At 36.8% G+C, this 16,055-nt stretch overlaps 1 protein-coding gene across 1 annotated transcript in view; it reads right to left on the reverse strand.

The window, feature by feature from the left end:
* spon1a (spondin 1a) overlaps positions 1-16,055 on the reverse strand; it is an 81,310-nt gene that overhangs the window by 53,213 nt on the left and 12,042 nt on the right. The window contains exons 4-6 of the mRNA XM_026914401.3: positions 8,397-8,470; positions 8,011-8,133; positions 4,503-4,651 (exon numbers count right to left, since the gene is read on the reverse strand). Coding sequence (XP_026770202.2) covers positions 4,503-4,651; positions 8,011-8,133; positions 8,397-8,470 — 346 coding nt within the window. The remainder of the gene's footprint in view (positions 1-4,502; positions 4,652-8,010; positions 8,134-8,396; positions 8,471-16,055) is intronic.

Genomic DNA, 16,055 nt, shown 5'->3' on the forward strand with positions numbered 1-16,055 from the left:
AAAAAAAAAAAAAAAAAAAAAAAAAAAACTAAGAACATTTTTTTTTTCACTTTAGCATGTTCCTGCCTATTATTATTATTACTTGACTATTTTACTAGTTTATTTATGACCAGATTTTGTTTGTCTACTTCCTTTGGTTCCTCACCTCTATAAGTGAACCATGTAAGGCAAAAAATCAGGTTGTTCTCCTTTATTCACTCCTCTTTAGAGTATTCTTTCTTTTTTATAAGAGAATATATTAAAGTATGTGAGACACAGAAGACTTTTTTTTCATTTGTACTAGAATAAACAATTATATTCTCATTCTTTAAAACAATACTCCTGGAGACACTTTAAATTAATGCTTTTACTTTTGAACTTTCAGGTTTGTTAAGAGTTTTTTTTTTCTTGTTTGAATCCAATGTATCCACTGAAGTATGCCATTTTCATTTTCATATTACTCTTCCCATGAGATTAAGAAATGATCTCAGAATATACCGAAGAATAAAATAAAGAAAATTATTTCATCATAACAATTAGCATGTGTCCCTGCGGCGCACTCAGAGAGCAAATCAATACGAGCTACTTTGGAGCCAAATGAAAAGTAATAAGGTTAATATATGAGATATCTATCATTCATTCTTTATTGGATTAAGCTTTTTGCGACTGTTTTTGAGTGCAGTTAGGCAACATTCATGAAATAAAAGCCCAATCCATGTGCAGTGCGATTTAAATTTAGCATAAAACCTTGTATATTTTCTCCATTTTCTATCTTAGACGTGTGATTTGTGAAAGAATTGTATCACCTATATTCCTGTACAAGAGACAGATCACATGTTTTCCTTTGAGTAAGGTGACAAATATGTATATGGACTCTTACTTTGTTGGAACCAGATACTTTAGACCAGATTCTTTAGAAAATTATATTATACTTATATACCACACGACTATGTCATAAAAGATCCACTGCGTGAGTGACAGCGATGCCTTTATCACTGAAACACCATCTTCCTACTGACAGAGACAAAGGTTCTTTTGTCCCCCCTGTGATTTGTCCTTGTCTCAGTGTGATGATCAGAGAACAGAGGAGTTCAGCTCCCAGTCGAGGAGATGTGTTTCATCACAGATATAGATCCTCGCACATCTGCCTGCGTTCCCTCCACTCCGGTTCCTCACGCAGCTGTTCGATATCAGACCCCCGATGGACGAGCTATCACTGTGGCTCAGCGTGCGATCCACTACAGGCTTTTAAGATGATGTAGCGATGCGCATACATTACCTGTGCTAAATGAAACAGTGCACACTATATCGAACCAATTTTTATCAGTATCCATATGTGGCAATATCACTACACTGATACTGAGCTCATGTGAAAAACCTTGCTAAAGTTCTAGCAGGAAAACACGGAGCAAAGACAAAGACAAGGTTCACTTTTAGGCTGTTTTCACAAGGACATTTTTGGCATCTGTTATAAATGCACTGATTATTCCTGATCACGCTGCTCGTCCTGGCAGAATGAGGAAAAAGTTGATTTCAGGATTTGCATCAAGTTAGTCACTTTTATGGGCAAATGACAGAGATTTAGCAGAAATATTTGGTTCATTATTAGCATGTGTCAAGTTTTTATAGAAATTCAATTTAATTTTATTTGGACAGTTTAACAATGGACATTGTCACATAGCAGCTTTACAGAAATATCTGGAACACAGTGATATGTTATACATTACACACCCTAGAAAAAAATGCTCCTTAATTACTCTTTACTGCCTACCATTACTATCTACTGCTGCTTCTACTACTAATAATGCTGCTATTACTGTTACTACTGCTACTAATACTAATGGTATCGTTACTATTACTGCTTATAATACTACTGCTGTTAGTATTCCTACTACAACTGCTATTACTACTACTACTATTACAGCTACTACTGCTGCTACAATCACTACTATTACTACTCTTATTACTCATATTACTGATATTCCTACTAACAATACTACTGCTATTTCTCCTCCTCCTCCTCTTCCCCCTCCTACTACTACTATTACCATTATTGCTACTACTGCTGCTCTGCTACTAGTACTACTAATTCTACTAAATTTACTACTACTATTGTTATTACTGATGCTACTACTAGAAATCCTAATTTTCATGCATTGCCATGTGTTGCTGCTTGGTGTCTGGCTAGGTATTATCCCTAAACTCAATGACAAGAGGTGTGTTTTCAACTGGTCCTTGTGGAAGATGAATAAATCTTTAGGGTACACACTATATTTTGAGGTGATGTGTTATTAGTGATCATAAATACAACTCCTGCAGCCCTCGCTGCTTTCCTTGTGCCAGCAGAACAAAAAAACGAGGGGAAGATTAGAGTGAATCATGTCTGATGCGATGCTCTAACCCACACTATCGACAGGGAGTAATATCCAGTAATATCTTCCTCCGAGACTCCAGGTCCACTACACCACTTTCCTCATTCTCTATGTTCCAAAAAGTGGCAAAATGGCAGATGGGGAAAAAAGTGTGAAAGGCATTAAAAACAGGTCCTCAGATAGAGGTGACGATATAGAGTGCTTCAAGCAGAGCTCTCTCTGGAGCTAAATTCAATTTAGTTCCCTTCAACCTCATCCATAGTCCTTTATCGTTCAATCAAAGAAACTGAAACCCAAAAGCTTGCAATGGCCTCATTCCAATTCAGCCTACACACCAATCTGTATCAATGTGGAGATCTAAAATATATCTGGATGTGTTCTCGAATGGAGTGGTGTTTAGGCTGTTTAAAGTCCTCTGGCAGTTTAACTCCATTATAACAATGTATTTATGATCCCACTGCTTCCTCATGTCTTCTCAGGGAGACACCATGCTCATTTACTTGTACTCTTACTCATACTGGTAAAAAAAAAAAAAAAAGCTCTGATAGCAACATCCAATGCCACATGATACTGCGTGATGTAGGCGTAGTGTACATTGTCGCTTTAATGAACAGATGACACGAAATGACAGCAATCTGGACATATTTTATGAATAATGATAGCAAATAAAGCAAAGCAGACTCTGTGAAAATATCAAGAGGAGGAACTACAGTATCTTCCTATAATACAAGTAACCCATTAAAACATATTAAACATAAAAATCAGCACAACGAATTCAGGAAATGCTGGCTAGGCAAAAAACATCTAGAGACAATGCTACGTGATTGAAAAGAACAACTCTTATCCAGTATGTTTTTCTTGATGTTTAGGAGGGATTCCGAAAGACAATGAAACGTACTTTATTTATGGCTGTACGAAGGCACTTTTCTGAAGTGAAACAAAACCTGACCTTCTCCACTGCTGCTCTACTCCATCCAGGCTAAAAAATGTAGCTAGCTAATACATTTCATTTTTATTAAAATCAACTCTCTAACATTTAAAGAACGAGCCTAGTAGCCTGAGTGCCTGAATACATATACGTGCGCTTTTCGTGGTCACTGTTTAAACCGGAGAAAAAATAAACAAAGCTAAATAAAATGTTCCATGACATTCCGGATGATTAATGCTAAGTAGGTTGCTCATTTTGGTATCCGTATCGGTACTGACAAGTACAAAAACATGTAACAATCCGTTACAATTTCAATGCTGATGCTGAAATGAGTAACCTAATCAGTATTAACTGACCTTTAGATGCATCTTCGAGTTTTTTGTTTTTTTTTGTGGTTCCTTTTTTGGATGCTACTTCTGGATGATGACAGTTAACCTAGAGCTAAATTTACACATAAAATGCAAACTTTCAGTATCAAACTGACTGAGCTGTGCTGTGCTCAGTCAGTTATGTCACTTTCATTAGAGGAATGATGATGTGATAACTGGAAACCTTTCAGTCGCTGTATCCATGTTCTGAGCTAGTTAGCAAAATTGGCTTGTGACGATAGTGCCGAATAAAATAGTGGTTGTTATTGTAACATTATATTCTGATGCATTTGACTGCTGTACTATAAATGACTGAGAATGTGAGGAAGAACATCAAACCTGTAAAAGATATGAGCTAGTTTAGTGTACCAATTACCTAGCCAACTAGCTAGGTAATATAATGTTAGTAATGGATGCAGTTTAAAACATTTCCACATTGCATCTTCGTATATATTCATCAATACGAGTTATTTTCTAATAAGTATATGTGTAGCGATGTTCTTGTATGTTAATGGACAATGACCTTGCAGTCAGGTAAATGAGCATTAGACTAGGAAATGTGAAGAACAGCAGTTTTTCTTCACCAGGGTAAGATGTGCTTTATTCATCAGGGAAAAAGCTTCATTGACTGAATATTAAACTGCAGTTTTATCCAGCATGAAAATCCTTCCAGTAAAATATCCATTATGGTAAAATTTCGCTGACTTCATCTTCATATTTTACAGAATAAGCACTGACCCAAAGTAAGACCCAACGACTCCGTCCAGCCCGAGAGGACCTGTATTATTTTATACCACTATTAATAATGTATACTGTACATAATCCATGCCCTTTCAGCATTACGTGCCTCCCTACCTTCTGTCGAATCTCTTCCTCCATCTTGATGGGCGAGCCGAGCTCTGCTACCTGTTTGACTCCTTCACTTGCGTAACCTCCATATTCCCACAGCACATAGTTCTTGGAGTGTGACGCGCCAATGATGGCTGACCAGTGATTGGCTCGTCCTGTCGGAATAAAAAAGGCTTGATTTGCATCAAATTAGTCACATTATAGGGGAAACTAACAAAGGTTTTGGAAGAAATATTTGGTTTGATGACTACTGCTATTATTACGGTTACTATTACTACTATTACTACTACTACCAGTGTTACTATTACTACTACTACCAGTGTTACTATTACTACTATTACTACTACCACCAGTGTTACTATTACTACTATTACTACTACTACCAGTGTTACTATTACTACTATTACTACTACCACCAGTGTTACTATTACTACTATTACTACTACCACCAGTGTTACTATTACTACTATTACTACTACTACCAGTGTTACTACTATTACTACTACCACCAGTGTTGCTATTACTACTATTACTACTACCACCAGTGTTACTATTACTACTATTACTACTACCACCAGTGTTACTATTACTACTATTACTACTACTACCAGTGTCACTATTACTACTATTACTACTACCACCAGTGTTACTATTACTACTATTACTACTACCAACAGTGTTACTATTACTACTATTACTAATGTTACTGTTACTACTACTACTATTACTACTACTACTACTACTACCACCAGTGTTACTATTACTACTATTACTACTACCAACAGTGTTACTATTACTACTATTACTACTACCACCAGTGTTACTATTACTACTATTACTACTACTACCAGTGTCACTATTACTACTATTACTACTACCACCAGTGTTACTATTACTACTATTACTACTACCAACAGTGTTACTATTACTACTATTACTAATGTTACTGTTACTACTACTACTATTACTACTACTACTACTACTACCACCAGTGTTACTATTACTACTATTACTACTACCAACAGTGTTACTATTACTACTATTACTACTACCACCAGTGTTACTATTACTACTATTACTGTTACTTTTACTACTACTATTACTACTACTACCACCAGTGTTACTATTACTACTATTACTACTAATTCTACCACCAGTGTTACTATTGCTACTACTGTTACTATTACTACTATTACTACTGTTACTGTTACTACTACTATTCCTACTACTACTACCACCAGTGTTACTATTACTATTACTACTACTACCAATATTACTACTACTATTACTTCAAATATTGTTACTATTATTACTACTACTACAACTACTACTACTACTACTGCTAACAGTGTTACTATTACTACCCCTACTATTGCTGTTACTATTGCTGTAACCACTACTACAGCTACTAATACTACCAGTGTTACTATTACTATTATTACTACTACTTCCTTTTACTATTACTAAATAATAATAATAATAATAATAATAATAATAATAATAATAATAATAATAAAATGTAAAATGTAGTAAAATGAACTAAATCAAGGATGCCAGTTGAACATTGAGCTGAATAAAGTATTAAAAATAAGCGCACCAAAAATAGTCTTGCAAAGAGAAACTAACTTGGACAAACATTAGAAAGGATAAAATATTTTTATAAGATCCTGCCAGTGAAATCACAAAAAAAATAGCTCTTGATCAGATCTAGTAAGGACTGTCCAGACTGCGGTGGGATTTTAAAGCCTCTGATGTAATTTCATTCTGCAGTATAAATTATTTCTCAGGAATGACAGAGTGCGTACAAACATCCTGGACAGAATAATCTTCTCACACTCTGTGTACACTTAATCCCTCAACCCAATTCATCAGTCCATAAATCTCTCAGCGATCAGATCTGATGTCCAAACCCTGATTTTCATATTTCCTGTCAAACAACGCAGCCCTTTCATTTCATCCGATAATACCTGTGAAGAACAGATAAGTCACTTCAGAATTGCAAAGAGCTTCTTCTCAATTGCAGAAGTTTTCGTCTCATTAAGGAGCTTTTTTCTCCCAAATCTCGTTCAGATTTTAATTCTCTGACCCTTTCTTTTTTGTCTCGACCTCTTCCCATCTAGCAGAGCATTCCAGGAAGAACAGAGCTGAAATGTCATGAAAATAAATCTGAAGCATAAAACATGCCAGAGAATAACCTTCATGTTCTGAAAGTATGGTGATGCTCATATTTATTTGCTTTGTGACTGAAGGATGTATGATATAGAGGAGTAAAATTAGCCAGACGACAGGTGGCTTCATGCTGCACCTCCTCCCTTGTGCTGCTTCTAACAATTCCTTCACACCTGTTCCCCATAGCAACTTTTTCTTAACCTGGGTGTATATGCACGCAAGTAAAATCAATTACCTTTTCCACCTGCCAAAGCCTACACACACACACACACACACACACACACAGACATTTTCAGTTTCTTAAGCTCATAAATTTCACTACTGGCTTTATCTTGTTTTCAGACTCTGTTTTAATCAGCATATCGATCCGAGTTGCTAGAGCTCGAGCTCGAAATGAGTGTGTCAGTAATCCCTTGTCTTAATTTACTCCCAAGAAGGCAGTCTCTGAAGGTCGAAAAGCCCCCAGAGAACAAGATTGGGGATATTGACTCTAAAGGTAGAGGTTTAAAACCATTTAACAGAGTAGAGTTTAGTGGAGTGTTGGGTAGGTCTGAGGCTAAATCCATTAATGGGATAAATAAGTTAGATAAATCAAGACTGGTGGTTTTTAAGCAGCTGTATGAACACCATGGCTCGCTCAAAAAATTGAAAAAAAGAAGCAGTTTCTTAGACATACCAGGAAAATGGAGCTCCTGATCTTTCCCAGACCAGATGGAGATACAACTGGAACCATGTGTTGCATTCAGAGGAGACCAAAATCAAACTTTTTGACCATGAACATTACAAAAAATGGGACTGCAAGGACAAAGAAAAGCCTCCAAATCTGCTGTAAAACATGGTGGTGGATGACTGATGCAGAATTCTTCTAATTACTAAACGCTAAGCCCAATATCAGTTTTTTCCCCTGTCTAGAGGTTATGATTTGGCCATGGATGGATCCATTAACAAAAGAATAACTCAAAAATACATACTACTATTTTGGAACATACTGTTATTTTGCAATGGCTATGAAAAACCCATGCCCAAGTATGCAAAACTGAGAATATAAAGAAGATTGAAATGCAATGCAAGGAGAAAGAGAAGGCTCCAAGATCCTTCGAAAAGTGTCTCAAAACCCTGTTAGACATTACAGAAAGAGGCTCGCTGCTGTTATCCACTATATAGGTATTACTGTACTATCACTATTACTATCACTATATTACTGTATATGCTGATAGTTATGAAACCAGTGGTTTGAAACCAGTGGTTTGTAAAGTACACACTATACAGCATCCCCATGTTCGATTAATACAATTCTGTACACACTGCTTTCATTCAGCGTGTATGTGCTATATTTATAACTCACTGGGGTAGTCTTTGGGGTGCAGCTTTTCGGACCAGTTCCCGTAGAAGGTGACTCTGTACTTGGCCGTTCCACAGGCACAGCAATCCAGCAGAGGTTTTTCAGTGACCTCGCCGTATAATGGCTCTGGAGAGGAGAAAATTAAGAAACACCCAGCTTATTTACACAAAAAAGCACACACACACGTCTCTTGGCAGCCCACCGTCCTGCACAGCAGGGGGGTCTGCACTCACTGAACAACATCAACATGCACTTTAAGAGCAATGAGATGAAAGACAAGAATAAGAGGAGAACGGTGCATGACTTAACCCAATCAGGGCCAAGACCCCCAGATGGAATATAAAGTACAAAAGAAAAGAGCATCTCCATGTAGAGAATCAAAGCCTCACCTTTCTCACACAGTCGCTTTGTGAGAGAGCCTTCATCCTGGAAAGAGATAATCTTCCTCTGAATGATGCTCGCCCTACAAAAAAGACGAGGAGAGACACGATGAGATGAGATGAGAACAGTAGAGATAAAAAGAGAATAAAAGAAAAGAGATGTGAAAAGAAGAGAAGAGACAAGGACAAATAATCTTAGATGAGAGGATGAGAAGAGAAGAGAAGTAGACAGAGAGAAGACAAGAAGGAGGGAATAGAAGAGAAGAGAGAAGGAACAATAAGATAAGAACAAAGAGAAGAGAAGAGAAGAGAAGAGAAGAGAAGAGAAGAGAAGAGAAGAGAAGAAACAAGGACAGAAGAGAAGAGAAGAGATTATCTGAGAGAAGAGAAGAGAAGAGAAGAGAAGAGAAGAAACAAGGACAGAAGAGAAGAGAAGAGAAGAGAAGAAACAAGGACAGAAGAGAAGAGAAGAGATTATCTGAGAGAAGAGAAGAGAAGAGAAGAGAAGAAACAAGGACAGAAGAGAAGAGAAGAGAAGAGAAGAGAAGAGAAGACACAAGGACAGAAGAGAAGAGAAGAGAAGAGAAGAGAAGAGAAGAAACAAGGACAGAAGAGAAGAGAAGAGAAGAGAAGAGAAGAGAAGAAACAAGGACAGAAGAGAAGAGAAGAGAAGAGAAGAGAAGAGAAGAGAAGAGAAGAGAAGAGAAGACACAAGGACAGAAGAGAAGAGAAGAGAAGAGAAGAGAAGAAACAAGGACAGAAGAGAAGAGAAGAGAAGACACAAGGACAGAAGAGAAGAGAAGAGAAGAAACAAGAAGAGAAGAGAAGAGAAGAGAAGAGAAGAGAAGAGAAGAGAGGAGAAGAGGAAGATGGAAGCTAGCTGCATGGTGAACAATGGTGCAATCAGGACCCCCTACAGACTGATTGTAGTGGCTGAAACAGTGGCACGTGTCAGAATGAAAAGCTCCACAGAATCACAGCATCAGTCCAGCAGCACTGCTCCATTTCACTAGCAGCAGGTGAGAGCCGTGTATTTACATTCACTCTAAACACATTCCACCAGCAGCCTCTCAGACATGTAGTGCAGGATAATTAAGAGTGTGTCTATCTGACTGACTTCTTACACCTCATATCACATTAAACACTGTTTTTACACACGTGGTGAACGTTTAATCAATATTATACCTCGGTGTAGGATTTTTTTTCCCGTGAGATATTTTATGATATGAATAGGTCATTTATTGTATTAAAAACAGCAGAAGATATTGTATGTAATATTTAATATTTTATTTATTTAGATCTTTATCTATGATTATGAAAAAAGTAAGGAAAAAAATCAGTAAAGGACTGAAGGAGAGAGACGAAGTCCATGCACTTACCAATCATCTTTTTTTTTAAAGTCTTCAGACCTATTTATATCCATAAATGATTCATTCCACCTGTTTTCCACCTCAAACCACACCGCCTGCATGCAGTGCCCTTCATTCCTCCATTTTCCTATTTTACTTTTGCAGCAGTTTTCCCAAAGATTTAATGTACATACGTTGTGCACGTTTGGTATGCTTAAAATGTCTCCTTCAGGAATTAAAACAGAAACATACATGAGAATTTATGAGAAAATAAAATAACATAACATAAAATACAATCAACATATCAAGCCAAAATCCATTCAGGGCCTGGATTATAATACATTTTATTACATAACATATTGTATGGATTCAATAAGTAGATCTAGATCTTGGAAATATATATTTTTTTTATCTGTACTAAATTTTTCTCATTTTCAAATTTGTTGAATTTCCCGTGCTGAGTCAACAGCGCTGAGCTCTGAGTCCACCCCTGCGTCAATCACCTTTCACCATGCAGGTTACATTTTTCACTTCTTTCATCCTTTTTTTTTTTACTTTTGTTTCCTGTTTTCCTCTGAAGTCTTGAACACAGTTTCATCAGCCTCGAAACACATTTCATCATCTAGCCAAACAAGCTGCAATTTGAACTAAGAGCTGGATTTTCATCTGCACTTGAACTTCCTTTTTATTAACCTCATTTGGTTACACCGTGTTGCTCGTCACCACACCCAAACTCTCCCCACAATCACAATCTAGCAAACACAAGCATCTAATCCAAGCTGTCAGCTCTAAGCTTCAACCAAATGTTCAAGTCTGTGGAGCAAAATCACAAATATGTAAATACACCTTGACTTACTGAAGGATTGCACATGTAAAAAAATAAATAAATAAATAACACTGAGCGTCATTTATCATTTTAGGCAAGTTGTGTGTAAATGTTTTTGGCCAAACCAAACTAAAAATTCCTGCCATGTTTTTGCAAACAAATGTTTCGCTGAATTTCTTCATACTCGTGTGTTTGTTAATAAATGCCAATCAGCCATAGATTACCAAGGCATTTAGCCATGCCCCAAAAATCCATAAAATGCAAAGCAAGCACAGAGAACTGAAAACAACAAAATGGCAATGAAACAATGAAGAGCACCTCCTAAGAGCGGTGTGCGCCAAATATTCCAGTAACGCAGCTCAGCCACTGCAGCTCATCGGCTACCATAGACACACACTAACTCCTCCTCCTTTTATAGAGTGCAATTAGTTTTGTCCTAATTTTGTTCTAGTCTTATGTTATAGATTTTATTTTTCAAGTCAGTAATATGAAGTGACTGAGTTTCAAAAAATGTTTTCTTAATTGTTGCGTAATTGAAATAAATAAATGATTTATACTTGACAGCGTAATGCGTCTATGAAATCGCAGTACCTCATTGACAATCATATGATTTAAAGCCAATCGGTCATATATTTGTGTCTCTTTATATGAATAAATAAATATAACTGGATTTTAATGCATACCATATGTCTTGTGTAAATGCTCCTGTTAACGATTTGTGAATACATTTGTTTGGATCTATTTATCGAGCTATAGAGGACTGTATCTTTCACTTACTCCATATAACACATCTGTTTTACACATTTGCTGTAACAAATATGACTCGAAGAATAAAATACAGGATGGTGTCTGTGCAATGGATTAATTTTGCACTTGTGGCCAGAAACAGCAGTTGCAAATTTGTACAACTGAAGGGCAGGTATTTTATTTGCTATCGTCATTTTCAGTAGGTGTTCATATAGAGGAACAGCTTTTATAGTTTCTTATTATTTTCTTACCATTCTTACCTCATTTTTTTTACCCTTAATCATCTTTTAAAATGATTACTAGAACATGATAAAAGTGCTAATATGACTAAAAATACCTGGACATCTATCTGCAGTAACCAGAAACAATGTTAATGAAGTCTACGTGAAGCCGCCCATGATACCCAGCAAACATTTTAAAAACACACCAGCTTTTAAGTTAGTTCGTATTGTTAAAAAAAAAAAAAAAAGGTAAATAAAAGACTTCATACGAATCAGCTGCATCACCAGTGGATACACAGCTAAACCCACATTTCATAAGCAGCATAAAGTTTTATACAGGAGTCACCTAGGGCTTCAAATCTGTTTGAAATGTTTCTGTTTAGCTCTGTGGATATTTCACAATACACAGTTCCCAACAGCTAGCTCTGCACGATCAGCTAGAACATCTGCCAATGTGTATTTATCCAGGGGATACCGCCAACGCAATAACTGAATAAAATATCGGTGAAGAGGCCTGAATCTCTGAGACCGAACCCCATCACCCTGGGATAGACAGAAAATAAGTTCCAGTTTAGAACGCAGAACAAAGAGATGCTGCCTACTTCATATCATAGCACTAAAATTACAAAATGGATTGCAACATGATGATTTTTATTATATGACTTCTTCCATGAAAACACTTCAGGTTCTCTTAGAGAGATGCATCCTCCACTTTGTATCTCATCTCCCTTTCAGCTCACTAAAATCAGATCTTACAAAGCTCTCTCCATTTCACGCATCTCCTCAGAAAAGAGAAAAAGAAAGAAAAGGAAGTGGAATATAACAGGTCCAGAGGACTTTCAGAGCACCAACTCTCCAACACTGCTTTGGTTTTAATAGTAAAGATCATCTGAGAAGCCAGTTTGTGAAGAACATTGAAAATCCTGTCATTTATATACATACTGTAAACCATAATGCTGTTCAATTCTGGACTGTGATTGGTCAGAAGGTGTTGATTAATTTTCTATAACAGCAGCTCTGAGAGTAGCGCAGCTGCAAATCACAGGTTTATATCAATGCTCTCGTTTTAATATGTTATCGTTTCTATAGTAACAGCTCATTCACAAGGACTTCGCTCCAAATAAACTGATTAAATATAATGCATGCAATTGTTCATACAGTGAAGTTTTCTGTAAGGATACATTAATTTAACATTTATGGAAGGAGTCTCCAGTGTCAGTGCTTTGTAACAGTTAATATGAAGAGTTTACATTTGCAGTTGTGCAGCAACAAGACAAAGTGTTTTTTTTTTTTAAATCTTATTAATTTCAAGAAAGGTGAGGGAACGAGTGCTTACAGCTGCTTTAATGTGAGTGAAAACAGGAACTAACTTGTAGATGTTTCATAACATTAAATATAATTATAATCAGATAATAGTATGATGTCATTCTTTAATAAATTAAAGTTTGTAATCACTGACAAATTGCTGCAGTGTAAGAGGAATAAAACACTCGAGGATCTACGGATACAGGAAAATAATCAACTTCAGGGTGGGAACAGTAACTGCACTTCATCACACCACCCTGCCATCGATTATTGTCTTATAACAGCATGACACAGAGTGTTTTATTCTATACCTAATATCTTCTTAAAATACAGTCCAGTTTCTTAAAATTTAAATGAAACATGTATGAGCGTGTCTTTGTGTGAATTTTCTAAGCAACTCATCCAGATAGCCCATATTTTAGATTATAAGAAAATGTAGCTTTAAAAACTACTCAGAAATGATCCCAGGTTATGTTCTTTTCTTCTCTAAGAGAAGCAGTGATGATTAGGCCCATTTGAATTGGCTAAAAAAAAATCGCCAATGATTTCCTTCTTCCTGCACATAGATTTCCATATATGGAGTCAAAGACACGCCCACATTCCCATCCCCAATAGCAACTGCTTAAAACTGATCTTATTTGCAAGTATGGATTCAAACATCCGCATTTCTGTTAAATAGTTTTTGGAAGGTGTAGAGACAGACCGTACTGTTGTGTCCATGCTCTAAGCCACATTATGTTTCGTGATATGAAGTCTGAGTAAAGCAATGGCTCTTTCATTTATTCTTTTTATTTGTTGATTTTTCATCCTTTATGTCTCACAGGAGTTCATTTCTTTTCAGATGGGTGGCAGCCGTACAGTTTCATCCACATCCTTTGTTTTATGGTCTGACCTTTAAATGGCCATAATGCAGCAATAAATCCCTCATTTCCTCCATAGCTGAATAAATGGATGGAGAAAAAATAAACAGGGGAGGCCTTAAGAAGCAAAGCTGATGGCTGATATGAATGTGCTAGCAGGGCTAAGCCCCTCCTATCTTCCAAATACAACACATCACATGTAAGATTTCATTTTGGGCACCAGCTATGCAATCACATTACTCATTTTTAATCTTGTAAAGTGAATCATTCTGTACTTTCATGGAAACAAGCTCCACCAATGTTCAGAAATAACTCACACAATATTATGGAGATGCAAAAAGCGAGGCTGGGGCTGATTTCTTTTGAGCCCAGACTGTATATTTGTAGAATGATACACTCCCTATAGATTTGATCTCCATTCAGGCTGAAATTTTTCACACACATCTGTAACACATCTTTCCATCAGCCCTGATTGAGAAGGTGCACATGAAACACAGTCCTGGTCGTAATGAACATGAATGAGATGGATAAATTACTTTATAGTCCTTCTCCCCCTTAAAATGTCACTGGAAAAGATGAGAACCTAAAAGTGGATATACTAAACACACATTTCAAAAGAAGAGAGGACAGAAGTGTAAGTTTAGTGTTTTTTTGGCTAATGGGTTACAACTTTTCTGTTTATTGTGTTTGGTATTCAGAGGGCAAACAGCATGAAACCAGGAACAGATTACAGACTTGAAACACTTTGATTCAAATGTCGAGTTATTGACAGATATTAGATTTTAGTCTCCATCTAATATCACCACTAGCCATCACTGGATACAATATTACACCACAGTAAGAGGCTGAACATAAGACAGATGAAATGTCTCCATAGTGTCTTGACTTTCTCCTACGCACATACCGCACTAACGAACCATCTTCCTTTCCTGAACGCCCGTAATTGTCCATGCTTTAATTCAATCTCACCCCAATTTCATACATCTAGGAGAAAGCGGCACCAGAAAAGAGCTCCCTCCATTTCTACGACCCACCAGGCAATCAGAAGCAGTAATGGTTATTTAACATCCAATTTAAATTCTATCAATGAGACGTTATTAAGGCCAGATTCACTTTCCTGCATGTACACGGCTGATGCTAATCGCATTTGTGTGTGTGTGTGTGTGTGTGTGTGTGTGGGTCTGAAGGAGAGAGAATTCTTTTCAGGCCAGTGCTCATGGCCTTAAAGTACAAATTTGAGAGTAAATTTGAGAACATATGAGGCTATAAAAGTAGTATTAGTGAAAGTGCTGCACATTTGGATGCAGTGCAACCAGATTTTTACACTAGGGTCCAATTTTAGAATTATAAAAACAAGAGAATGACAACTACTAATAATGAAATCATAATACACTGTAACTGCGTAAATCTGAGAAAAGGCTTCAGACTTCACTGTGCTGCTTCTGCTGAAAAATACAGCCAAAAATAATGAAGAAAAATTGTTTCCAAAATTGATAGAAACATTTTTATTTCCTCTACTTCTTAAGCTAGCCTTGGCATCTTCCTGCAAAGATGAAGATAAAAACATTCTGTCTGCCGGTTTATCAGAGAGTTACACGTGGTAGAAAAACAGTATCACATCAGTTTGTAATCAGATATCGGTTGACAAAATCTCTCCACTGTGACAAATGGCTAAATGACCGAATGAAAAGACATTAAAATAAAAAAAAAAACGTTGTTAACAGAAGTGAGTGAGTGACTCAGTGATTATTTCTCCACTGATGTTAGCGTGAACAGAGATCAGTGGAGCGAAGAGACGACGATGAGGCTCGTGTTTAAACGCCGCAGGTGACTTTTACCTCGGGTGATGAGACAGAGACTGATGTGAATGAACCTGATAATCAAAGTGAGAACTCATTTCCTGTCCTAAACTTAACATTCTTCACAATTTGTCATGCAACACTGTCTCCAGTGTTCACCTATTTCAGTACATCCCAGGAAACTTTAATGATGTGTATGTGTAACCCAATGTCCAAATCTGTCCTTAGTGGAGTCCCTGTTTATATGAGAAGTACTACTTACTGAGACTCACTCTCTCCAGGCTTCAAAACCTTTACGCTCTGCCATTCCTCCACAATTATAGCTGCCCATGACTGAAACAAATTGCAGCTAACACTGAGCAGTATGACCACACAGTCTGAAAGCTCTCTGTAATAGAAGAGATGCTGGATATAAATAAATGCAGACATGCTTATTGAAAATAGGCCTCACAACTTAAAATAAAAAGCATATGATGGCAGGAATGGGGGATGTTTAAAATTAGAACCAAATTAATTACTATGAGCAGGCTAAATACTGTAATTTAATATGACTTTGACGTT

The sequence above is a fragment of the Pangasianodon hypophthalmus genome, chromosome 6, assembly GCF_027358585.1.
Source record: "Pangasianodon hypophthalmus isolate fPanHyp1 chromosome 6, fPanHyp1.pri, whole genome shotgun sequence".
Taxonomy (NCBI): domain Eukaryota; kingdom Metazoa; phylum Chordata; class Actinopteri; order Siluriformes; family Pangasiidae; genus Pangasianodon; species Pangasianodon hypophthalmus.